Consider the following 25,993-nt stretch of genomic DNA (forward strand, 5'->3'; position numbering starts at 1 on the left):
TATAAAAACATTTCCTCTTAACCTTCCGCTTTCCAGTTCTTGGAGTCGCAAAGAGTCACGCAGGGGAGCCTCCCTCGATTCCCAGCAGAGCAGCTGCTGCATCCCTTGGCACACAACACGTGCATATTCATATCCTCGTTGTCCGGAACATCTTTTGTCTTAACATTACTTATTTAACACGGGCACGCCGTGCATTATCTGCCCCTCTCAAATTGCTGGACACTGATACTGCGGCCATTTAAAATTTTATTGCGTGCACGTCTCCGGCTTTCTTCTTCAGTGCAGCTGCACACAGCACACACAAACACACAAACACACAAACACACACACACACCAGTTATTTTGCGTGTAAAAGCATCTCAGCTGGCTTATCGGCATGCTGGAGCAACGGAGGAAGGCCATGCGCAGGACGGAATGAGTCAGAACGAAGCATCTCATCTGACCCAGGGTTTTTTGGATACCAGGGATTGCAAAACTGTGAAGGAGGAAAGCCCAAGGCGTGGGGGGAGGGATGAGCACGCTGTAGGGAGAGACCCCAGAGGCAGAGGGTGGAGGGAATCCGCAGCCTCCCTCGGATTGGCCGCCGGTGATGTCACGCTTCGAACACAGCGCTCATCCTGTGGGCTGCCTTTCTTGAGGACAAAGATCGCTGAGTGCTGAGCGGGTGAAGGAAGGAAGCTAGGCTAGCTTCCACAGCAACACTCGGTGATTCGGCACATGGCTACCGCCCCTTCTGCCCCCAAAGATCGCAGGGGGATCAGCTAGGGGGACTATTAGAAGCCATTGCCTCCTTTGACACGTCCTGCAGACCTGCCTTCCTTAAAAATAAATTAATATTTTTATAGCTCGCCCTTCCTGAATGGATCAGGGCGGGGACCCACAAGGGTTAAAAGCATCACATCAATCACAGAACGCCTGATTATAGGAATTAAAGGCATTTCGTTGAACTTGGGTGATGGGGAGGCTTCCAGATCTTTGGAGAGACAGATCTCCCTTGATTTCAGCAGTGAAACCAGCGTTCCTTGATGTTCTTTCTGGCCTCAGCCATATGCCTGGTGGAACAGTTCCGCCTTACAGGCTCTGGTCAAGATCTCTTTCGGCAGGGTGTCCCACCAAGACTGAAAAGGCCCTGTCCTTCGTTGAGGCCGGTCTCACTTCCAGCTGGGGATCCTGAGCAGGTTTGGGTCAGATGGCCTTAGCACTCTTGAGGGGAGGGGGCTAGTAGAAGAGATGGTCTCACAGAAACACTTGAACCTGGGGCTAACCGATGAATTTTGTTCTTCTGTTCTGGAGGCAAGCAGGGAGGAAGTACGCTCATAGGAACAGGAAGTCTCCGACTGGGCCAATGAGGACACAGGAGGGGATTGTTTGAAAAATATCAGGAAGTTCCTAATCTGAATAAAACCAGAGTCCAGTCAGGCACCTTTAAGACCAACAAAGATTTATTCAAGGCGTAAGCTTTCGAGTGCAAGCACCCTTCCCCAGACGAAGAACTGACCATCATGACAGTGGGAATATATAAGCAAAAGTTAACCCTGTTAAAGTAGTAAACTGTGTCTCAGCATCCAAATTCAGCCATATGATAATTCTTTGCTAAACCAGCCAATCAGACCCCCGAATTCAGTTGTAGTTCACAAAAACATAGGAGAAATAAAACTGTCAATGCCAGTGATCAGCAGCTTCCACCCAACATTTGCTGCCAGCCCCATCTGTCTCCATACAAGTGTGAAACATTCCTACAAGTAGAAGCTGAACTAGCAGTTATCTTGTCCTGGGACTAGAGAGTTGAATTCAAAATTTTGCAGGCAAGCAGAGAGGAAGTGTGCTCTCTGCTTGCAGGAAGTCTCCAACTGGGCCAATGGGAACACAGGAGGAGATTGTTTGGAAAATATAAGGAAGTTCCTAATCTGAAGATGCTCATGACATGTCTCCTCCAGTGCCCCCTGCAGGATATTCCTTCAATGCTCTTGGATCATGCGCACCACAGGTCGTGCACGTTCCCACCCTGACCCCCTTCCCGGGCCCCACCCCCAAACCTAACCAGGAGCTACCCAACCCGGAGTTGGGAATTGTGTGCCAACCTGGCACTGCCTCTAAATCTCTCAGCCCGTCATTCTGGCCAGCGGCATCTTGGCAGCTGTGAGAGGGCACTAATCCGAGGCCGCATCAGTGACTGCCCAGAGACAATGCAAGGGAAAGGGGGTGGGATGAGTCAGGCCATGGGTCAGTGTGGGTCATGCACAGTGGAGTGCTGGGGTGTCTGGCACGCACAGGGGCTGCCGGAGTGAAAAACCTGAAATGTTTTCCAGGGGTTTGTACATGAGGCATTTTAAATGTTTGAAACAGCATGCCAATGGAGGAGGAGAAGGAGGAGGAGAAGGAGAGGGAGAGGGAGAAGGAGAAGGAGAAGGAGAAAAGATCTCTAGGAGTGCGGACTTCTAATCTGGCATGCCGGGTTCGATTCTGCACTCCCCCACATGCAACCAGCTGGGTGACCTTGGGCTCGCCATGACCGGGCAGTGATATCAGGGCTCTCTCAGCCTCACCCACCCCACAGGGTGTCTGTTGTGGGGAGAGGAAAGGAAAGGCGACTATAGGAAAAGAAAGGCGACCTCCCTGACTATGGAGGCTCAGGTCAAGAGAGTAGCGGGTCAGGCATTTTTCTATCTCCGCCAGGCCCGACTACTAGCGCCCTACCTGTCCCCTGACCACTTGGCCACAGTGATCCATGCGACAGTCACCTCCAGAATAGATTTCTGTAGCTCGCTCTACGCAGGCCTACCCTTGTCTCTGATCCGGAAACTCCAGCTAGTGCAAAACACAGCTGCTCGGGTCCTCACTGGTACTGCACTGGTTGCCAATTGCTGCCCGGATCAGGTTCAAGGTTCTGGTTTTGACCTTTAAGGCTATACGCGGGTTGGGACCCACATACCTGAGGGACCGCCTACCGCCCTACATCCCCCGCAGGGCTCTACGCTCGGCGGGGGAGAATCTCCTGATTGTTCCTGGCCCTAGAGAAGCGCGCCTGGCCTCGATCAGGGCCAGGGCCTTTTCAGTCCTGGCCCCGACCTGGTGGAACGAGCTCCCGGGTGAGCTGCGGGCCCTGCAGGATTTACCAGCTTTCCTCAGGGCCTGCAAGATGGAGCTCTTCCACCAGGTTTTTGGTGGAGGCCGGGGTCAGCGAATGAGTGCCAACATTCCCCCCCCCCCGGACCTAGCATCTCCTCCCTACCCTCCCTGCCGCTCTCTTTTAATGGGTATTTTAATGGGGATAGGACTGCTGTGACCCGCCACGAGCCTATGGGGAGTGGCGGGATATAAATCCAATTAATAATAATAATAATAATAATAATAATAATAATAATAATAATAATAAGCCGCTTTGAGCCTCCTTCGGGTAGGGAAAAGTGGCATCTAAGAACCAACTCCTTCTTCTTCTTCTTCTTCTTCTTCTTCTTCTTCTTCTTCTTCCAAGGGAAACCAAAAGGCTGGAAGGAGGGGGCAGCAGAGTGGGAGAGGAAACAGAGGGAGTGATGGGGAAACTAGAGGCTATAAACCAAAGACTTAGAATACCCTTGAGGTGCCAGAGGCATGTAGCTGGCCAGCATCACAGGGCAGGCCACAATTAACCGTGGCAGAAGAACCAGGGGGACACAACCATCTGCTGAACTTTAGAAGCCTGGGTTTATTTCATTATTCATTATATAGCCAGGTAATCTGGGGATTGTCCAGCAGCCAGGCAAGGGACATTTGGGGGAGGTTTGCCGTTGCCCGCTTCCCTGTCCTGCCCCCCTAGCGTTCCTTGGAGGAAGGACTACCCAAATTCTTGGTGGTCTCCCACCCACACACTACCCAGGCTCGGCTTTGCTTAACCTCTGAGACCTGACGGGATTGGGCTTGAACTAAGAGGCTGGAGAACACCAAAAACAGCTTCTCCAGATCTTCAGGGAGGTCTCTGGGAGACCACCTGGGCGGCTGACACATCCACCTTCCCTTTATTACCTGGGTGTTCTCCTAGCAACTCTGCCCTGTGGTCTCCCGGGAGACCCTGCTGCCTGCTATGCAATCCTCGCCCGGCTGGTCCCAGCATCCTCCGCTAGAGTCGTGCGCCTGACGTTGGTGGCTGGAGTGAATTTGAGGTCAAGCCTACCCTCAAAAGAGAAGTAAGTCCTTCTAAACAGCCCATATTCCTACTGCGGCTTTGGGACCCTGTTCTGGAAGCAGACGGTCCATTGTAGGTCTGAGTCATGCTGAGCAGAGCTTTGGCACTGGCCTGCCTGTCATTGCCTCCTCCCAAAGATTTATGGGAATTATAAGCTGGCGGGATCAGAACCCTGACTGCACACCAATTCTCAAAGTCTGGATGTCACATCTTGGAAACTAAGCAGGGTCGGAACTAGCTGTTGCTTTGATCCGGATAGCCCAGGCCAGCCTGATTTTCTCAGAAGCAAAGCAGGGGCCGAACTGGCTAGTATTTGGATGCGAAGAACCCCAAGGATTTGGGTGGGAGTTCCTTCCAAAGAACATTGGGGTCATGACACGGAGGCAGGCAAGGGCAAACCAGCTCCCAACGCCCCTTGCCTGGCGGCCAAACCACCCTCAGATCTCCTGGATCCTTGACAAACACACCACGCGATACATAAATACATCCAGTTCCCAAGAACAGAATTCGGCATTCAAAATCCCAGCAGGTTTTCCGACGTTGACACTGAATGTTGAGGTTTCCATCTCAAGAAAGGAAGCACCTGAACTTCCGTGGGTGTTCTCAGGCAACGGAAGGGTTCGCGTCTGTATTGTAGATTTGTTCGTACACAAACAGAAATGCATTTATCTCTATGTGGTTTCTCCTAAACAAGGGGTTCCCATCCAGTGGTCCGCAAACAACCCGGAGGTCTGCGGGAGCTCCAGAGGGGGTCCACAGCCTTCTTGCTTTATACAAGGTAGGGAACAGGCCCCCTTCCATTGTTCCCCTTCTAGACCATGAGACCATGCTTTAGGATGGTTAGGGCTGGTTAGGGCTGATCCTGCATTGAGCAGGGGGTTGGACTAGATGGCCTCTATGGCCCCTTCCAACTCTATGATTCTATGATCTCCCATGGTTTATGCGCCTGTATGCCCACCCCCACCTTATACCATGTCCTGTCTCCCCTTGAGCCTGCCTGTTAACATGGGTGGTTAAGCCACTTCTGGGAACGGGGTGAGGGGTGGAGGAGAGCAGGGAGGGGTGGCCAGCTGACCTCACTTCCGAGGCTTCCTGAAGTCTGAAAAATTATTTCAGAGGCTCCTCCATGGTCCAGCTGCTTTAGCTCAAAAAGTAAAATGCAATTCCAAAAAAGGAGGGTATAAGTATAAAAATGTTGTACTGGGCAATTAAGCAAACATAATGTAGTCCAAAAAAGAGAGAATGTATGTGAAATAGTGTTCCCGATTTCCTGGTGGGGCCTGGAGATCTCCCGGGATCCCAGTTGCTTTCCAGGCTACAGAGATCAGTATGCCTGGGAAAATCAGCTGGTTAGAGGTGTGGCCTGTACGGCCTTGTCCCCCACTGTAGTCCCTCCTTCCCCCAAACTCTGTCCTCCCCACACTTCACCCCCCCTGATTTATAAGCCTTTCCCAACTCAAAGAAAATCCAGCTGCAAAAGTATATCGAAAGTGCATTATCCAATGTACGCGGAATGGGCCCATTCCGCACACATCAGATTAAACACTTTGAATATGCTTTTGCAGCTGGATTTTCTTGTGCAGAACAGGAAAATCTGCTTCTGAAGAGCATTGGAAGTGCATTCTCTAATGTGTGCGGAATGGGCCTCAGAGTCGGCAAGCCTATCCAGAGGAAACGGCAGCTCTGGAGGGGGCCTCTACAGCATTGCAGCAAGCTGAGTTCCCTCCCCTCCCCAAACGTCACACCCCCCAGTCTCCAGAAATCTACCATCCCATAGCTGGCAGCTCTAGAAAGAATAAAGAGCTCTCCCATGGTGGTGAACCAGACTGAGGTTGTTTGTGTCTTCTTGTAGGAAGCGTTGGCCTTCCGCAGGTCTCCACGCCTCGGTTACGGGATGGACCTACGTGAGTTCCCGCGGGAGGGTGAGGAAGCCCTTCCCGATGCCGCCAGTCTCCTAGGGTGGGAAGACTCGGACTTGTCCTTCGGCAGCCACCAGGACGTAGACCTGAGCTGCGGCGACTTCCCGGACGAGGTGGCCGACTTGGCTCCTGACGAAAGCGGGCCGCTCCTCAGGTGCCTGAAGAGGCTCTACCGGAAGGGGAAGAAGGAAAAGACGAGGCGGAGAAGGACGATCAGTTCAGGTAGAGGAAGAGAAGGGAGGGCTGGGCTGGGGGGTGAAGCAGCCACACGCCCATGGCAGATCTGGTTCTCCTGGAAGGGCAACAGAGGTCCAGGCGAAGAGTTCCCTTGCAGGAAATGGAAGCTTCAGAAGGAAGCAGGGGTGGCCCAACGGTGGCTCTCCAGATGTCTGTGGACTACAATTCCCATGAGCCCCTGCTTCCAGCAGGGGTTTCATGGGGATTGTAGTCCACAGACATCTGGAGAGCCACCGTTGGGCTACCCCTGCTCTAGAGTCTAGGAGAAACCCATGTCCTAGAGAAGCAAAAGAACCTAAGAGATGCCCTGCTGGATCATCCCGGTCCAACCCTCTGTGTCACCCAGTGGCCAAAACTCAGCGGCCATTAGCAGGTCAACCGGTGAGGCCAGAACTGCAGAAGCCCACCTGCTCTTTCGGCCCAAGCACCAAAGAGACAGCCCTTGTCAGAGTGTCCCATCCAGACCTTGTGGCTAAGAGCCACTCATGAAGAAGAAGAAGAAGAAGTTGGTTCTTATATGCCACTTTTCCCTACCCAAAGGAGTCTCAAAGTGGCTTACAGTCGCCTTCCCATTCCTCTCCCCACAACAGGCACCCTGTGGGGTGGGTGAGGCTGAGAGAGCCCTGATATCACTGCCCGGTCAGAACAGTTTTATCAGAGCCGTGGCGAGCCCAAGGTCACCCAGCTGGCTGCATGTGGGGGAGCGGAGAATCGAACCCGGCTCGCCAGATTAGAAGTCCGCACTCCTAACCACTACACCAAACTGGCTCTTGACATGGACCGCTATCTATCTCTCTTGCATTTATAGTCTCTATTCTGTCTCTCTTTCTTTTACAGTTCCTGACCTTTCGGCCATGGCAACAATTTGGGAGGAAAATGAGCATCCTGGTTGCCCTGAAGAACCGGAGCTTTTCCTGGCTTCGTGGAGGAGCACCATGGATTATTTCAGCCACAAAAAAGAGGTACTCAGAACCTGCCTCCTGCCTGAAAACTTTGGTCTCTTCTTCCTGCTGGGAGAAATAGAGGCAGCACTTGCAGGCAGGGGCTCATGGGAATTGTAGTCCATGAACATCTGTAGAGACAGTTTGGTCACCTCTGCCATATGTGCTCATGTTGACCCACCACCACCAAAAAATGGTCAGTGATGAGCCTGGAATCATAGAATCATAGAATCATAGAGTTGGAAGGGGCCATACAGGCCATCTAGTCCAACCCCGTGCTCAACGCAGGATCAGCCCTAAGCATCCTAAAGCATCCAAGAAAAGTGTGCATCCAACCTTTGCTTGAAGACTGCCAGTGAGGGGGAGCTCACCACCTCCTTAGGCAGCCTATTCCACTGCTGAACTAGAATCACAGAATCCTAGAGTTGGAAGGGGCCATAGAGGCCATCTAGTCCAACCCCCTGCTCAACGCAGGATCAGCCCTAAGCATCCTAAAGCATCCAAGAAAAGTGTACATCCAACCTTTGCTTGAAGACTGCCAGTGAGGGGGAGCTCACCACCTCCTTAGGCAGCCTATTCCACAGCTGAACTAAGGGGTGGGAAAGGGACCCAGGTGGTCGTGTAGACCCCTATGCTTCCCAACCATATTCTGCATGATTGTGCCACAAGCCTGAAGAATGATTCAAGGTTTCTTGATGGTAAAAAGTTGAGCAAGGCTGGTGTACAGTATATCTAGTGCAGGGGTGGCCAAACTGTGGCTCTCCAGGGCTGATTCTACACTTACTTTGTTACCTTTGAACTGATGCCCTGGCCAATCAGGGAAGACTGCTTTGCTACCAGGCACGGAGAAGGAAATTAATTTGCAAAAAGCAGAAATCTGCACACTTACTAATGGCGATTTTTCAAATATCGAGGGTTATATCCACTTCTGGATATCGCAGGGGGAAGGTTGGGTCACTCCGGATCAATCATGCATGTTGCAGATGGAAAATTTAAAGCGCCCGAAATTAAAATAGAAATAAAATTGAGTGTGGACGGGAGGGATTTATTCGAACTGGGAGTGGGTAAAAACCCTATGCAGACTACAGCCAGATGTCCATGTAATGCAATTCCCATGAGCCCCTGCCAGTGCTGGTCTGGGTCATGGGTCCCCATGAGTGCAATGGACATGTCCCTCTCTTCCTGGTTTGCTCCAGGATGGGGTCATGAAGAAGAGTTTCCTGCGGTTCCTCTCCATCCTCAGCAAGACGATCAACTGGAACAACATGACCGAATTCTTCATGGATAACTTCACATCGGACCTTGTGGGAGCCGTCACGGTGAGTGGGACTTGGGGCACATCGGAGCACTGCTGGCCTTCTCGGGCTCAAGAGGGAGCAGGAAAAGGCTGCTGGGGAGACAGGCAGAGTTGGGCAAACTGTGGCTCTCCAGATGTACAAGGACTGTAATTCCCATGAGACCTTGCCAGCACTGAACTGCAGTCCATGGACCAGTTTGACCACCCCTGGATATATTTATAATTTAATTTCTATGCTGCCCCTCTCAAATTCAATGTTTGTGGATGGTTAAGGGCAGGTTCAGAAACCATAATAATAAATTAGGTACTAAAACAGCAAAAGCAATAAAATAACACAGAGAACAATATAACAATTTAAAGATTGTAAATGAAATATGGATTTGACCTGAGCAGGGTCAGTCCTTGGGAGGGAGGCCACCAAGGAAGGCTCAGCAGAGGAAGGCCATGGCCCCCAGAATCAGCCTGTTCCATTCAGAATATATCTCCCTGTTTCCCGTTTACAGGAGATGGTAAAGAAAGAGCCTCCAGAACCCACCAGTATCTGCCTGTACGCCATGACCACCATTATCGACTTGAGGTAGGTGAACTTCTTCCTTCTCTCCTTACCTAGCCTCCAGGTGGCTGACTATATTGTGGACAGGGCTGACCGAAGCGTCCTGTCAAAAGTCATGGCTACCCTGTTGGCCAACCCTCCATTCCCTTATTGTTCTCGGTTTCTATGGCACATGAGTGGGTAGGGAGGACTAGATGGCCTTTGTGGCCCCTTCCCACTCTAGGATTCTAGGAGTCTAGTTCAACAGTGGAAGGGGCTGACTCAGGAGGTGGGGAGCTCCCCCTCACTGGTGGTCTTCAAGCAGCGGCTGGACAGATCCTTCTCCTGGATGCTTGAGGCTGATCCTGCACTGAGAAGGGGGTGGGACTAGATGGCCTCCATGGATCCTTCCCACTCTGTGATTCTATGATTCCATGAAGGAAATACATTCACAGAAGGAGACTGCAGTATAGAGAAATAAGGGGACGTAGTCCTGTTGTTGTTGTTGTTATGTGCGAAGTCGTGTCCGACCCATCACGACCCCCTGGACAATGATCCTCCAGGCCTTCCTGTCCTCTCCCATTCCCCGGAGTCCATTTAAGTTTGCACCGACTGCTTCCGTGACTCCATCCAGCCACCTCATTCTCTGTCGCCCCCTTCTTCTTTTGCCCTCGATCGCTCCCAGCATTAGGCTCTTCTCCAGGGAGTCCTTCCTTCTCATGAGGTGGCCAAAGTATTTGAGTTCCATCTTCCGGATCTGGCCTTCTAAGGAGCAGGCAGGGCTGATCTCCTCTAGGACTGACCGGTTTGTTCGCCTTGCAGTCCAAGGGACTCGCAAGAATCTTCTCCAGCACCAGAGTTCAAAAGCCTCAGTTCTTTGACGCTCGGCCTTCCTTAGGGTCCAACTTTCACAGCCATACATTGCAACTGGGAAGACCATAGCCTTGACTAGACACACTTTTGTTGGCAGGGTGATGTCTCTGCTTTTTAGGATGCTGTCTAGATTTGCCATAGCTTTCCTCCCCAGGAGCAAGCATCTTTTAATTTCTTTGCTGCAGTCCCCATCTGCAGTGATCTTGGAGCCCAGGAAAATAAAATCTGTCACTACCCCCATTTCTTCCCCATCTATTTGCCAGGAATTGAGAGGGCCGGATGCCATGATCTTTGTTTTCTTGATGTTGAGTTTCAAGCCAACTTTTGCACTCTCCTCCTTCACCCGCATCAACAGGCATCAAAAGGAGGTAGACCAGAGGAGGCTCTAATTAGCAGCTGGCTAATTTGATTCCTCTAATTGCATTTCTTTATTTGCAAGGCAGTGAAGCCGCAGCTGTGTACGTGGGGGAGGGTTCTTGTACTTTTAACAGGGATCAAGACATAGCCTTTGAGTCACTCCCTTGGCAGTGTTGCCTGTCACTTTTGGAAGCAATCCGAAATTTAGATCACCGTGGCACCACAGGCATCACCATCTTCCCACGTTTGTCCTCTTCTTTGTTTATCACAGGCCCCTTTTCTGCTTCCTAAATCCAGGGCTCAGCAATCTGTGATGCAAATTAACATCTGGGAAGTGGCTTTCTCATTTCTACAAAATCTTTGTTTCAGAAATTTCAGTTTCAAGGGAAAAGGGGCCTTTGCTCAGCTGGAGAGCACCTGCTTGGCAAGCAGAAGGTCTCTGCTTCAATCCCCGGCATCTCCAGTTAATGGATCAGACAGAAGGGGGCTGCCTCTTCCACTACGTTCCCCAAAGAAAGATGATGACGATGATAAAAACTTTATTTTTATAGCCTGCCCTTCCCACCTGAGTTCTAGTGAGCAAAACTTGCTAAGGGTCTCTGCCCCCCCCCAAAAAATTAAATGGCTTCAACCAAGAGCGGGGTCTTTTCAGACATGGCCCCGGCTTGGTGGAGCCCTCTGCCTCGTGAGATCAGGACCCTGCTGGACTGCGATCAGTTCCACGGGGCATGTCAAGCCTGTGGCTGAGGCCCCAGAATAATATCCAAAAATTCACCCATTTCCCTTTCCTAACTGACTTACTTCTTGGGCATTACATCTGGCATATCCGTTTTTGTTTGTTTAGTTCAAGGACGTAGGGCCAGGGTAATCAGTTCCTTGTAATTTTTTTAAGCGTTTACATTGTGTAAATTTTAAATTTGCATATTTTGTAAATGTCGTAATCCACCCTGAACCTTCGGGGGAGGACAGACTAGTAGTTTGGATGAATGGATGGATGGATGGATGGATGGATGGATGGATGGATGGATGGATGGATGGATGGGTGGGTGGGTGGATGGGTGGGTGGATGGATGGATGGATGGATGGATGGATGGGTGGATGGATGGATGGATGGATGGATGGATGGATGGGTGGGTGGGTGGGTGGATGGATGGATGGATGGGTGGATGGGTGGATGGGTGGGTGGATGGCTGATCCTGCGTTGAGCAGGGGGTTGGACTAGATGACCTGTATGGCCCCTTCCAACTCTATGATTCGATGGGTAGATAGGTAGGTAGATGGATAGGTAGATAGATGGGTAGACAGACAGACCTCTGCCTGAGAGCCCAGAGAGTTAGAGCTCTGTGGGAGAGCATCTACTTAGCTTGCAGAAAGTCCCTGGTATTGCGGTATCTGGTAAATTTAACAGAATTTTGACCAGACACTGAAATGTAATACTGCGTACAGGAAATAAATCTCTCAAGGAGAACATTGCAAAAAAAACCAAAATAGGGCCTGGAGGGTGTCCCTGGTTTTACCCAATTGCCCACTGACCTGTTGGGACTTGTCACCGATCATTGTGGCTTCCCAGCTGTTCATATATAAAGTGAGCAGGTGGCTAGCCTGGGAAGATTGCCGTATTTCTTAAAAAGCGGTCTTCCCAGCGGGCTCCATTTCAGCCTCTGCTGTCGCCAAGGTTATTCCATGCCTCTGTGCGTTTGAATAGCCTTGTGGGAGTCGTAGCAAGCAACCCTCCCACAAAGCACACCAAATGTATTTATCTGAGCTGACCGTTCGTAGGAAGGGGACAGAAAACAAATCAGCTGGCATCACAATGCCCTTGTACAAATCGACGGTGTGGTCTCATTTGGAGGGCTGTGTACATTTCTGGTCACTGCACCACAAAACAGATATTAGGACACTGGAAAAGGGGCAGAAATGGACGACTGAGATGATTAGGGGGGTGGAAACATCTTCCCTATGGAGAAAGGTTAAAGAGGTTTGGACTCCTTCGCTTGGAGACAGAACTAGAGAGGTGTGACATGAGAGAGGTTTACCAAATTACGTGTGGGGTACAGAAGGTAGAGAAAGAAGTCCTTTTCCCTTCTCCTCACAACACAAGGACTTGTGGGCACTCTGTGAAATTAAGGAGCAGGAGGTTTAGAAGAGATCAAAGGAAGTCTTACAAGCTCCCGGAAGGGTCAGAGAAACATGTGGAGCACAGCCACAAAAACACGTAGATGGTACACACTATCTAGACCAGGGGAAATCAACATGTGGTCCTCCAGATGTTCATGGACTACAATTCCCATGAGCCCCTGCCAGCAAACGCTGGCAGGGGCTCATGGGAATTGTATTCCATGAACATCTGGAGGACCACACGTTGACTACCCCTGGTCTAGTGCAGTGGTGCTCTGTCTTCTCAGTGCTTGGGGGGGGGCAAGAGTGGGAGGGCTTCTGGACTTCTGGCCACACTGGTTGACCTCCTGATGGGTCCTGGCTTTTAGAAGAAGAAGAAGAAGAGTTGGTTTTCACAAAGCCTCAAAGCAGCTGACAAACACCTTCCTTTCCTCTCCCCACAACAGACACCCTGTGAGGCAGGTAGGGCTGAGAGAACTCTGAGAGAACAGCCCTGCAAGAACAGTCCTAAGAGAAGGGTGAATCACCCAAGGTCACCCAGCTGACTGCACATGGAGGAAGAGTAGGGAATCTAACTCGGTTTTCCGGATTAGAGTTCTCCGCTGTTAACTACTACATCACACTGACTCTTTGTGCCAGCCGCTGTGTTGGACTGGATGGGCCATTCGCCTGATCCAAGATGGCTTCTCTTATGTTCTTACATCTGATGCAGGGATGCTCTGTCTCCTTGGTGCTTGGGGGGCCACAGTGGGAGGGCTCCTGGAGTTCTGGCCCTGCTGGTGGACCTCCTGATGCCCCCTGGGTTTTGGCCCCTGAGTGACACAGTGTGTTGGCCTGGATAGTCCATTGACCTGATCCAAGATGGCTTCTCTTATGTTCTCTCATATCTGGGCACCTACCGGCTGCTAGGAGAGTCCATTGAGTAGATTGTCAGCCCTGTGTCCTGTTTCTCACTTCCCCCCAGCAAGAGACACATCACAAAGGCCATGGGCTCCTACAAGAAGGGCATCTTGCTCCGGACCTTCTTCAAGAGCGTCTTTTCCCTTTCACCCCTGAAGATGGCCCCGGAAGAAGGCGGCACGGATGTTTCCAGTATTCAGTACACAAAGGTACCCAAAAGGTTTATCTCCTTGGCTGGACAGGGTGACCTCCCTCCTCTCTTCCACATGCATTGTTTCGTTAGGAAGACTGTGGTTTGTACCCCGCTTTTTACCACCCGGAGGAGTCTCAAAGCAGCTTACAATCACCTTCCCTTCCTCTCCCTGCAACAGACACCCTGTGATATAGGCAGGGCTGAGAGAGCTCTGAGAGAACTGTGACTAGTCCAATGGGGAGGAGGAGCAGGGAATGAAATCTGGCTCTCCAGATTAGAAGCCGCTGCTTTTAACCACTTAAACATTACACCAAGCGATGCCAAGCTGACTCTGTAACCTGGAGATGAGCTGTAATTCCCAGGTCCCTCCTGGAGGTTTGCATCCTTAGAACTGGCTCTAGTTTCCTGCCTGCCTACCTTTGTCTCTTTGTCTCTTTGCCTCTTTGTCTCTATCTTCCTTCCTTCCTTCCTTCCCTTAGCCCTGAGCCCTATTCTCCTTCCTTCCTTCCTTCCTTCCTTCCTTCCTTCCTTCCTTCCTTCCTTCCTTCCTTCCTTCCTTCCTTCCTTCCTTCCTTCTCCCTGTATTTTCCTTCCTTCCTTCCTTCCTTCCTTCCTTCCTTCCTTCCGTTCTCTGTCTCCTTCCTTCCCTGCCTCCCTCTTCCTTCCTTCCTTCCTTCCTTCCTTCCTTCCTTCCTTCCTTCCTTCCGTTCTCTGTCTCCTTCCTTCCCTGCCTCCCTCTTCCTTCCTTCCTTCCTTCCTTCCTTCCTTCCTTCCTTCCTTCCTTCCGTTCTCTGTCTCCTTCCTTCCCTGCCTCCCTCTTCCTTCCTTCCTTCCTTCCTTCCTTCCTTGCGTTCTCTGTCTCATCCCTTCCTTCCTTCCTTCCTTCCTTCCTTCCTTCCTTCCTTCCTTCCTTCCTTCCTTCCGTTCTCTGTCTCCTTCCTTCCCTGCCTCCCTCTTCCTTCCTTCCTTCCTTCCTTCCTTCCTTCCTTCCTTCCTTCCTTCCGTTCTCTGTCTCCTTCCTTCCCTGCCTCCCTCTTCCTTCCTTCCTTCCTTCCTTCCTTCCTTCCTTCCTTCCTTCCTTCCTTCCTTCCTTCCTTCCGTTCTCTGTCTCCTTCCTTCCCTGCCTCCCTCTTCCTTCCTTCCTTCCTTCCTTCCTTCCTTCCTTCCTTGCGTTCTCTGTCTCATCCCTTCCTTCCTTCCTTCCTTCCTTCCTTCCTTCCTTCCTGCCTGCCTGCCTGCCTGCCTGCCTGCCTTCCTGCCTTCCTTCTCATCCTACTCCAAGTTCCTTCCTTCCTTCCTTGCGTTCTCTGTCTCATCCCTTCCTTCCTTCCTTCCTTCCTCCCTTCCTCCCTCCCTCCCTCCCTCCCTCCCTCCCTCCCTCCCTCCTTCCTTCCTTCCTTCCTTCCTTCCTTCTCATTTTACTTCCAATCTCCTCCTTCCTTCCTTCCTTCCTTCCTTCCTTCCTTCCTTCCTTCCTTCCTGCCTGCCTGCCTGCCTTCCTGCCTTCCTGCCTGCCTGCCTGCCTTCTCATCCTACTCCAAGTTCCTTCCTTCCTGCCTGTCTTCCTGTGCCCTGAGCTGTCCTTCCTGGCTGTTTTTCAGGGCCTCTTCATTGGCACGTATCAGACTTTCAGTGAGATGCTCCAGCAGCTGATGCTGGAAAACCCGGTCCCTTTGGAACTCGAGAGGATCTTGCAGGTAACAAACATTAAAACTTTGGTATTGAGAGAGAAAACCGAAAGAAGCGGCTGAGAAGGAGCTTGCAAACTACAGTCATGACAGAGGAGGGTCTCCCTCCCCCCACCCCCTCCCAGTTATCCTAGTTGCTGTTTCACTGTCTAGCTCTCCCAGTAGAACAAAGTTTGGGTCTTGGGCAACCATAAGACCAACAAACCTGAATTCTGCTTACAAGTGTTTGTGTGCATGCATGCCAAAAGCATGCACATGAAAACTTCTACGCAGAATTCAACTTTGTTGGTCTTAGAGGTGCCCCCCCACTCAAATTTAATTCTATTGTTCTCAGTTCTCCCAGTGACTTTTTAGCAAGAAAGGTCACTGGGAGAACCTCAGAAATGCTAATGGAACATCAAGGTCCATTTTAAAACAGTGAAACCAAATTGGAGGTTGAAGGGTAAACCAACCTCTCCGGAAGGCAAAGCCCTGAGACAAATTGAGGCCGCATAAGTTTGCAGTTTGAAGAAAAACAAGAATTGGGTTTTATACCCCACTTTTCTCTACATGAAGGAGTCTCAAAGCAGCTTACAATTGCCTTCCTCTCCGCACAATTCTCTGGTTTCTCTTCAGGTCGCATACATCTTTCACCTTCCTCTCCCCACAACAGACACCCATTGAGGTAGCTGGGGCTGAGAGAGCTCTGACAGGATTGCTCTGTGAGAACAGCACTATCAGGGCTGTGATGGGCCCAAGGGCAGCCAGCTGGCTGCATGTAGAGGAAAAACAGGAAATCAAACCTGGCTCTCCAGATCAGAAGTGCCCAGTGCTCTTAACCACTACGCCATACTGGCTTGTATTTTGTAGATTGGTTTGTATCTTGTAGGCTGATGTTTATGCCCTGAGAGATGAAAGGATCTGCAGGAACCAAGAACAGCAAAGGAATCAAGGACAGCAGTGTAGGAAAGGCCCAGGAAGAAACTGCCTGGAATTGTACCTAAGCTTTCAATGTACTTTCCAATTGGATTTTGCTAACAGAAGGGAATTGAAACTGCGTTATATAGCATGTGTGAATAGATGAAGAAGAGCTTCTTCTTAAGAGAAATAGAGTCCAATCGAACCTTTAAGCCCGACAAAGATTTATTCAAGGTGCCTTGATTTATTCCCGCCTTGGATAAATCTTTGTTGGTCTTAAAGGTGCTATCGGACTCTATTTTTGTTGTGCTACTTCAGACCAACATGGTGACCCACTTGAATCATCTGCCCTAGATGGTCAGACCAGAATCAATGGGTTGAAATTAATTTAAAAGAATTTTTGGATAAACCTCCGGAAGATGTTCCTGACAGTTAGAGTGGTTCTTCAGTGGAATAGGCTTCCTCGGTGACAGTGGATGAGTGATAGAGTTGTGAGTGCCCTGCACAGTGCAGGGGGTTGGACTAGATGACCCAGGGGGTCCCTTCCAACTCTATGATTCTGTGATTCTAAATTCCGTCTAAACCTCCGGGAGAAGTTCCTGACAGTCAGAGCGGTTCCTCAGTGGAACAGGCTTCCTCGGGAGGTGGTGGGTTCTCCATCTTTGGAGATTTTTAAGCAGAGGCTGGAGAGCCATCTGACAGGGAGGATGATTCTGTGAAGGTTCAAGGGGGTGGCAGGTGACAGTGGATGTGCGATAGGGTTGTGAGTGTCCTGCATAGTGCAGGGGGTTGGACTAGATGACCCGGGAGGCCCCTTCCAACTCTAGGATTCTATGATTCTATTCTATAATTCTACCAACCGTTCCTAGTGTCTGAGATCCAGGAAGGTTGGGCTATACCACGCTACCTTCTCTTCTCTTCGGGATGAAGCCTTGGGAGGAAGGAACGGCTTTTGTACCGATGCAGATCTTGACCACTGTGTTCTCTCTTGTTGACCAGCTGATGGTTTCTTGGCTGCAGTCCTCTGAGGCCGACCAGCGTGAGAGAGCCATCTGGAGCTGTGCTTCCCTGCTGAACTTCGTCGCCTCAAAGGTCAAACTGGACGTGAGTTGTTTTGAGTCCCCAGTGATCAACCAGTTCCAACTCTGGCCCAGTCCAGCTTGTGGGCTGGCCACCCTCCTGCTGAGAACTCAATTTCCTTGCTTTTCCTCCCAGGAGTTCAGGCGGCCATTTGTGGTGTCCCCCATCATGTTTTATCCCCACCAGAAACCCATGAAGAAGGCCAGGCGATGAGAAAATGATTGGCCCAAAGCAGGGGTCTTCAGCTGAGAGAGCTCTGTAGAATCTTTGGAATCTTGACACAAGATGGTGGGCACTGTCACAAAATGGCCGCCACAAGATGGCTACTCTAGGAGGCAAAGCCTGCCATAAAATGGCTGCCACAAAATGGCTGCTGTAGGAGGTAGAGCCTGCCATAAAACACTGCCAAAAATGGCTTCTGTGGGGCCACAAAATGGCCGCCACAAAATGGCTGCTGAGTCAGGCAGAACTGGGAGTGGTGATTAAAGAGCAGTGGTTGAAAGCCAGTACAGTGTCATGATTAAGAGTAATGGACTTTGATCAAGAGAATCAGGTTTGATTCCCCTTTCCTCCTCTTCTACATGCAGTCAGCTGGATAACCTGGGACTAGTCACAGTCCTGTCAGAGCTCTCTCAGCCTCCCCTCCCTCACAGGGTGTCTGTTGTGGGGAGAGGAAAGGGAAGGCGATTGGAAGCCGCTTTGAGCCTCCTCTGGGTAATAAAAAGTGGAACATTAAAGACCAGCTCTTCTTCTGGGAGATCCAAGTTCAAATCCTCATTCTACCGTGGAGGCTGACGGGGTGAGGGATTGAACCCGGGGCCTCCTGAACGCCAAGCAGATGCTCGGCCAACAAGCCCTGGCCCCGTCAGCTAGAGACTCCTGTCCCATTTCAGCCAATCACACGAAAGTCCGCATGTTTTGAAATGAGGGTCATTGTGCTGGACTTGCTGGGGCAGAGAGATGGGACCAAGCAGGCCACCGTCCAAATCTCAGGGCCCGGCTCCTAATCTCGCCCCTCTTCTCTCTCCCACCAGACAACGTCCAAATTCTCCAGGCTGGGCCATCTCGTGGCAGTGCTGGGGACCTGCTGCGGGGACCCCGTCAAGTCGATCAGCTCCAAAGCCGCCAAGAGTGTCCACCTCCTGCTCTCCGTGGTGCTGGGCCAGAAGAGTAAGAGCCGTGAATGTGCCCCAGTTCGGTTTTCTACCCTCCAGTGGGGACGGGAGAGCTCCGGGAATGACCTTCAGGCTACAGAGACTCGTTCCCCTGGGAGCAAAATGGCTGCTTTGAAGGGTGGAATCTATGGTATAGGTGGCCAAATGGTGGCTCTTCAAATGTCCGTGGACTACAATTACCATGAGCCCCTGTGGCAGGGACAACCTAATGGTGGGTCTCAAGATGTCCATGGACTACAATTACCATGAGCCCCTCTGGCAGGGACAGACCAACGGTGGGTCTCCAGATATCCATGGACTACAATTACCATGAGCCCCTGCGGCAGGGACAGCTCAATGGTGACTCTCCAGATGTCCATGGACTACAATTACCATGAGCCCCTGCGGCAGGGACAGCCCAATGATGGGTCTCCAGATGTCCATGGACTACAATTACCATGAGCCCCTGCGGCAGGGGCAGCCCAGTGGTGCGTCTCCAGATGTCCATGGACTACAGTTGCCATGAGCCCCTGCGGCAGGGACAGCCCAACGGTGGGTCTCCAGATGTCCATGGACTAGAATTACCATGAGCCCCTGCGGCAGGGGCTCATGGTAATTGTAGTACATGGACATCTGGGAAACCACTGTTGGGCCACCCCTGAGTGATCTATGGCAGGGGTAGTCAACCTGTGGTCCTCCAGATGTTCATGGACTACAATTCCCATGAACGCAAGTGCTGGCAGGCGCTCCTGGGAATTGTAGTCCATGAACATCTGGAGGACCACAGGTTGACTACCCCTGATCTATGGCATAAGCCACTGAGGTTCTTCCGTTAACGCTGTCCGAGTTCCTCCCACCAAATCTCCAGAAATTTCCTAACCTGGAGTTGGTAACCCTAAACCTCCGTCCTACTACCTATCCTCCCATCCACCTTGTGGGGTCAGCAGGGATGAAGGAGTCTAGCTAGCTCAGGGTCCTCCAGAGAGCTGCAAGAGTTTCAACTGGGATCTTCCTGGTCTGACCACCACCCCATACCACTGTCTTGGAGGCAGGAAAAGGGGATCCGGTTTCCTGCGGGATCCCCTTCCTGCCTTCCGAGGCCTGAGAGAGGGTCGATCCCTTTCTCCGGAGGATCAGGTGGACTGACGTTTGCATTCCTGGTGTGTTTCAGTTTCAAAACTAGATCCGAAGAGCGTCCATTCAGAAATCATCCGGAGGAAGCACAAGGAATTCCTGGAGTCTTGGAATCCGCTGGTCTTCCTCAAAAACCCCTCCCGAGTCGCAGAGGTAACCGGACTCCCCCCTGGCTGCCCCGGAGGAGTCAGCCCCACCAAGAGCCCTCCTCCCTCGCCATTTCGACCCCGTCCTTCCCTCAGGGCAACAGAGATCAGTCTCCATTCTCCAATTCTATCGTCACAACAATCCTGTGAGGTAGGATAGGCAAACAGAAAGGAATTGTGCCAAGGATCTGAAATCTTGGAATCTGGGTCCCCAGCCGGTCTCAAATTTTTTACCCTTGAGAAACCCCTGACACATTCCTCAGGCTTTGTGCGTGATTGTGCAGAATATGGCTGGGAAGTAGAGCTGTGGACACGCCCACCTGAGGCCCCTCCCCTTCCCACCCTCTCCAGGCTCACCATTGGCCAGTTTGGGGTGGGCGGGTCAGTGATGTGTCAGGGGTTTCTCAAGGGTTAAAAAGTGTGCATAATGGACCCCGGGCAATACAAACAGAGGTCTCTCATTCAAGGAGATGACACCTATGCACACTTACAGTGAAGAAATGTCCCCCCCCCCCCTCGTGTCCAGGCATGCTGAATTGCTGCATCCAGCAACCGTAAAAAGGGCCCTTCCTTTGGCCTTCCTTCCTCACCTCGCCCTCCAGGTCTTCGGAGTCTACTTCAGCCCCCGTGAGAGAACCGATTTCATCCTGACCGCTTTGGACAGCCTGACGGAGCACTGCAGCAGCATCTCTACCACCGAGGGCCTGCTGGCCACCATGGTGCGCAACTGTGGGGCAGAGATCGAGAAGGTAAGGCAAGGCTGCCCCCGCAGAACTCCTCCGAGAGCAGAGAATCTCACAGGCTGGGAAAACCTTTGAAAATGGAACTTTGACTCTCAGTAACTTCTGCCCTGGAAATCGTGTGCTCCTGGACTCGACTATAACTCTTCAGCTGCAGACCAGCAGGACGGTCCTCCAGGGAGTCCCTTCAGATCTGTTTCCCCGTCCCTCTTCCAGGTGTCTGACATTATGGACGGGATCTGCAGTCGCTTGGACCTGATCCGCCGGCCTAGTGCGAGGAGGCTGGTGATGAAGCTGGTGGGCTTGATGGCCAGCAGGACTCAGCACTTAGACACGGTCATCTCCGGTCTTCTGGAACATTCCTTCCCTCCAGACAGGTACTGCTTGAGATTGAGTGGTGGGACCTGTGGAGATTTCCAGGCCCCGGCTGGAGGTTGGCAACCCTATGAACACATCTCCTTTGTGTAAAGGTGGGAGGAACAGCATCTATTTAGCCTGGAGAAGAGGAAACCATTGTGATAGCAGGAGAAATCCTGGTGCCCCTGGAGGTTGGCAACCCGAGATGGGTGTACCACTCTGGAGGGGTATGCAGTGCTGTTTGCATTCCTTCATCACGTCTGGAGAAAACCCAGAATTGTCATAGGGTAGTTCTAGGAATCTCCAGAAACTCTATGATGTGTAATGTTGTCTGTGTCTTTTCACCACTTCCCTGAGAAAACCCAGAAAGGACGTAGGGTAGCTCTAGGAACTGCCAGAAACTCTATGGTGGGTGATGTTGTCTGTGTCTCTGTCACTTCCTGGGGAAACTGGGAAGTGATATAGGACCCCTCTAAGAATCGCCAGAAACTCTATGGTGGGTTATGTTGTCTGTGACCCCTTTGTCATACCCAGAGGAAACCAGGAAGTGACACAGGGTAACTCTAGGAATTGCTAGAAACTCTATGGTAAACTCTATGGTAAAAAGCCATTTCTCCCTGAAAACAATGTAGGGACACAGCAGATATATCTGTTTTTTAAAACAATTGCGGTGGGTGGCTAGCACCACCCTCGTCAACAAGCTTCCTAGCTTTTCCTACAACTCCAGACTGCCTTCCTCCTGCAGCAATGCGTCGCAGCTCTGGCGGTCCATCTCCACGGAAGAAGTGGTGAAAGAGCAGCTCCTGGAGAACTTGCTGGCCAGGCTGCAGCGGCACCAAAGCATCGAGCAGCAGACCACCTCCACGTCCATCGCGGTGAGAAGCCACGCCAGGCCACGCCTCCTCTGGGGCAAAAAGAGAGCTCTAGATCAGGACACGCCCACCTCCAAGTGGGATCTGGCGATCCCATGGAATTACAGTTTACCCCAGGAGGAAATGGCTGCTTGGGACGGGGGATTCTGGGGCATTCTACCCCACTGAGGTTCAGATATGCCAGCCTCCAGTACGACCTGGAGAACCCACGGAATGACTGCTCATCTCCAGACTGCAGAGTTCTGTTCCCCAGGAGAAAGGGGGAGGCTGGGTTCTCTGGCATTGCTCCCCACTGATGTCCCCGGCCTCCCCAGGCCACACCCCCTAGTCTCCAGGAGTTTCCCAACCTGGATCTGGCACCCCTACCCTCCCCCCATCCCCAGAGACAGGAGACCTGGGAACCATATCTAGGTCCCAGTGAGATCAAAACAACTGGATGTGGCTGATTGGAATCTCATCAGGTCTCCAAAGCTAGAGTAGGGTCATGCCCTAGTTAGGGTTTGGATAGGAGACCACCAAGGAATCTTGGGGTTGCTGCACAGAGGCAGGGGAGGGCAAACTACCTTTGGTTGACTTTTGTCCTGACCTGGATGGTCCTGGTTAGCCCAGTCTTGTCACATCTCAGGAGCTAAGCAAGGTCAACCCTGGTTAGTCCTCGGATGGGAGACCAGGGCTGATTCTGCACTTACTTTGTTTTTTCCGCTGTGGATCCTGCTGTATTCGGATCAATTTGAACTCTGGTCTTCCTCTACTCCCCCCCCCCCAATTGAAACAGAAAGTGTTTTGCACTTGATTGGGGAAGCTCAGAGCAGGGAAGGGAGCCAAGTGCAGCAGGAGCCTCTTTCTTTCTTTACTTGAATGAGGTGGGGGGAGGATTTGAGACAGCAGAGGAAGGGAAGTAAATCCAAAAGGCAAATCTCCGCTGAGAGAAGTTAGGGCTTCTGGAGCGCAGTCACTTTAAGACAAGCCTTGCAACCGGGAACCAGGAAGTCTTTGAACTGACACCCTGGCCAATCAGGGAAGACTGCTTTGCTATGAGGCATGGAGAAAAGAGTTAATTCGCAAAAGGCAGAAATCTGCACACTTACTCATGCCGATTTTTCAAATATCGAAGCTTATATCCACTACAGGATATAGTGGGGGAAAGGTAGGGTCATTGCGGATTAATCATGCATGTTGCAGAGGGGAAATTTAAAGTGCCCAAAATCAAAGTAGAAATCAAATTCGGTGTAGACGGGAGAGATTCATTCGAAATGGGGGTGAGTAAAAAGCCCTGTGCAGACTACGCCTAGAAAGGAAGTCCAGGATCACTATACAGAGGCAGGTAATGGCCCATCGCCTCCATGAATCTCTTACCTTGAAATCAAGACAGCTGCCGCTTCCCCTGCCAAACCCCCCTGCCTCTCAGCAAGACAGGCAGACTGTGCATCCTGCCAGTAAATGCGTGACTGACCCTTCCCCTGCAGATCACACAAGCCCTGTACGATGTGATCTCCGTGCCCGACTCCAAGGAGCCCCTCCAGAGGCTTTACCCGGAGCTCCTGTTGGTTCTGCTCGTGGAGCTCGACTTCAGCCTGCAGACGGAGGCGCTGCCCGAGGCTGGTTCGCTCCAGAAGCAGTGCGGGAGGGGAGGCAGCCTCGCCAGGTAGGCCTCTGCAGAGACGACAGACGGTGACCCAGCCGCAGCCAGAGAGTCCAGAGCAGGGGTAGTCAAACTGCGGCCCTCCAGATGTCCATGGACTACAATTCCCAGGAGCCCCCTGCCAGCGAATGCTGGCAGGGGGCTCCTGGGAATTGTAGTCCATGGACATCTGGAGGGCCGCAGTCTGACTACCCCTGGTCCAGAGGTTCTGTGCATTCCTTTTCAAGACATCCTGGAATTGAAATTTGAGCACTTGGGGCCTTCTGTGTATTGGAATCAGGAAGGACATGGGGGACCACGCTGGCCTGGGCAGCCATTGGGTGGTGGGGCATCGCAGGGGAGGGGGGCACCCCTTGGGTCCACGGCATGCAGGTGGGCTGCTGCTGTGCTGTGCCCAGAAAGACAAGGTGGTGATGGGCAGCTGGAACTGGCCGTGGGCGGGACACAAATTGCAGAGTGGGCTCGGAAGGTAAGGAGGGCTGTTCCTGGGTAGCATTTGGGTGGGAGGCCTCCAAGGAGCAGCAGACCCTGTGGCTCCCTCATGCACATTCCTCTGACACAGCACCAGAGTCTGTGCCTTGGATGCCACCCCCTGGATACGCCTCTGTTTCTCCTTTAGGAGAGTTATATAAGAACAGAAGAGGGGCCCTTTTAGATCAGGCCATTGGCCCATCCAGTCCAACATTCTACCTCACTGAGGGCCCAAATCCCAAGGGCCCTCAGGAGGTCCACCAGCGGGGCCAAAACTCCAGAAGCCCTCCCACTGTGGCCCCCCCAAGAACCAAGAACATGGAGTATCACTGGCCCAGAGTTTCTCCTATGTCTGAGTTTTGGCCCATGGGTGACCCAGAGTGTTGGCCTGGATGGGCCCTTGGCCTGACCCAACAGGGCTTCTCTTGTGTTCTTGTGTCTGGGGCAGGGATGCTCTGTCTCCATGGTGCTTGGAGGGGCCACAGTGGGAGGGCTCCTGGATTTCTGGCCCTGCTGGTGGACCTCTGGGTGGTACCTGGGATTTGGCCCCTGTGTGACCCAGGGAGTTGGGGTGGATGGGCCATTGTTCTCATCCAAGATGGCTCCTTCGAGCCCACACTGCCGTGATCGGGCCAGGGGAATTAACAAGGGCGCTCCGTGTGTTTAGCTTTGCAGCGGAGACCCTCAAGCTGCTCCTGCTGCACATGGGGTGCCGCTACGAGGTCACGTTCATGGAGAAGGAGAAAGGCTGGGCCATGTTGCAGAACTCCAGAGACCAGCTCGAGGGGGTGACGCTTCTGGCCAGGTGAGGCGCCAATGAGGACAGGAGTGACCACACCCATCTCTTCATTAACTCGGAAGTTGTATTCCCACACACACACCCAGCCACAAGTGGGGGATGGGTGTAGGGTTCCCAGGTCCACATTGGGAAACTCCAAGAGATTTGGGATTGGAGCCCGGGGAAGAAAAGGAATCCAGTGGGGCAGAATGCTGGAGAATCCCTCCTCCAAAGAATCTGTTTTCTCCCAGGGAACTAACCTTTGTAGTCTGGAGAGAATCTGAAATTCCAGGGGATCCCCAGGCCCCACCTGGAGGCTGGCATCCCTCCGTCCCCCTCCCAAGCAGCCCTTTTCTCCGGGGGAACTGATCTCTGCAGTCTGGAGAGGAGCTGGAATTCCAGGGGATCCCCAGGCCCCACCTGGAGGCTGGCATCATGACCAGGAACGAAGATAGCACAGCAGACGGCTACAGCTCTGATTTTACACAGAGGTTCAAAAGGGGGTATTAACGCTCCCTCTTCCTCAAGTCTGGCTGAAAGAATAGGGCCGTTTATTACGTTGGCATATGTTGGTTTATTTTGCCTCGTTCTTCTCCAGGTGGGACCTGCAGATCTCCCAGAATTAAAACTCCAGATGAGAGAATCTGGAGTTTTCCCTGGAGGAAACGTCCGTTTTGGAGGGGGGGGGAATCCACAGCATTTCTTCCCTGCTGAGCTCCCCCTGGGCCCCACCCCTGAATCTCCCTGAAATTCCTAGCCCCAAACTGGCAGCTGGGACAGAGGGGTTGTGGTCATGCTTTTGGGGTGAGGGTAACGTTCTCTTTTCTTCCGCAACGCAACAGAGCCATGCTGCATTTTGCTTGTCCGGAAATCACGCGGATCCTGGATTTATTGTTCTCCCTCCTCCACAAAGGCAACGAGAAATCCACAGCCACGGCCATCGCCTTCTTTGTAGAGGTAAGAGAGAGATTAGCATCCAATTAGCTTCAGGGTATCTGGTATCTGCCTGGCAGGAAGGAGCTTAATTTTAAGAGTACTTCCCCCAACGCAAATGGCCAGCTGTCCAGCATCCTGTGCAGGAGAAGATGGAGAGCATTGTTATTGTATTATATTATTAGATTTAGATTTATTGCCCGCCTCTCCCCGAGGGCTCGAGGCAGGTTACAATATTTGACTAAAACCTCCAATAATACCCCTTAAAACAGGCATAAAAATCCATTAAATACAATACAAAAGCCCACAAAGAACCAGAAAAGATGGCACGGTCAAAAGCACATACCCAAAAGCACATATCCTAGCATGGAGAGGATGAACTGAGAAGATGAACCACTGATGTAACTTCCTACAGCCACTCATATGTTGTTGTTAGTTGCGAAGTCGTGTCCGACCCATCGCGACCCCATGGACAATGATCCTCCAGGCCTTCCTGTCCTCTCCCATTCCACGGAGTCCATTTAAGTTTGCACCTACTGCTTCAGTGACTCCATCCAGCCACCTCATTCTCT

At 51.8% G+C, this 25,993-nt stretch overlaps 1 protein-coding gene across 1 annotated transcript in view; it reads left to right on the forward strand.

Annotated features, from left to right (window-relative positions):
• The first annotated feature begins 6,018 nt into the window (after window positions 1-6,018).
• LOC143840545 (maestro heat-like repeat-containing protein family member 7) overlaps window positions 6,019-25,993 on the forward strand; it is a 31,248-nt gene continuing 11,273 nt past the window's right edge. Inside the window, exons 1-15 of the mRNA XM_077344157.1 lie at window positions 6,019-6,303; window positions 7,156-7,280; window positions 8,456-8,578; window positions 9,060-9,133; window positions 13,401-13,545; window positions 15,131-15,226; window positions 17,114-17,218; window positions 18,229-18,364; window positions 19,520-19,635; window positions 20,231-20,377; window positions 20,585-20,745; window positions 21,471-21,600; window positions 23,064-23,242; window positions 24,378-24,515; window positions 25,331-25,445. Of these exons, the coding sequence (XP_077200272.1) occupies window positions 6,057-6,303; window positions 7,156-7,280; window positions 8,456-8,578; window positions 9,060-9,133; window positions 13,401-13,545; window positions 15,131-15,226; window positions 17,114-17,218; window positions 18,229-18,364; window positions 19,520-19,635; window positions 20,231-20,377; window positions 20,585-20,745; window positions 21,471-21,600; window positions 23,064-23,242; window positions 24,378-24,515; window positions 25,331-25,445 (2,037 nt within the window). The 5' untranslated portion in view covers window positions 6,019-6,056. The remainder of the gene's footprint in view (window positions 6,304-7,155; window positions 7,281-8,455; window positions 8,579-9,059; window positions 9,134-13,400; window positions 13,546-15,130; window positions 15,227-17,113; window positions 17,219-18,228; window positions 18,365-19,519; window positions 19,636-20,230; window positions 20,378-20,584; window positions 20,746-21,470; window positions 21,601-23,063; window positions 23,243-24,377; window positions 24,516-25,330; window positions 25,446-25,993) is intronic.

This window comes from Paroedura picta, chromosome 6 (assembly GCF_049243985.1).
Source record: "Paroedura picta isolate Pp20150507F chromosome 6, Ppicta_v3.0, whole genome shotgun sequence".
Lineage (NCBI taxonomy): Eukaryota > Metazoa > Chordata > Lepidosauria > Squamata > Gekkonidae > Paroedura > Paroedura picta.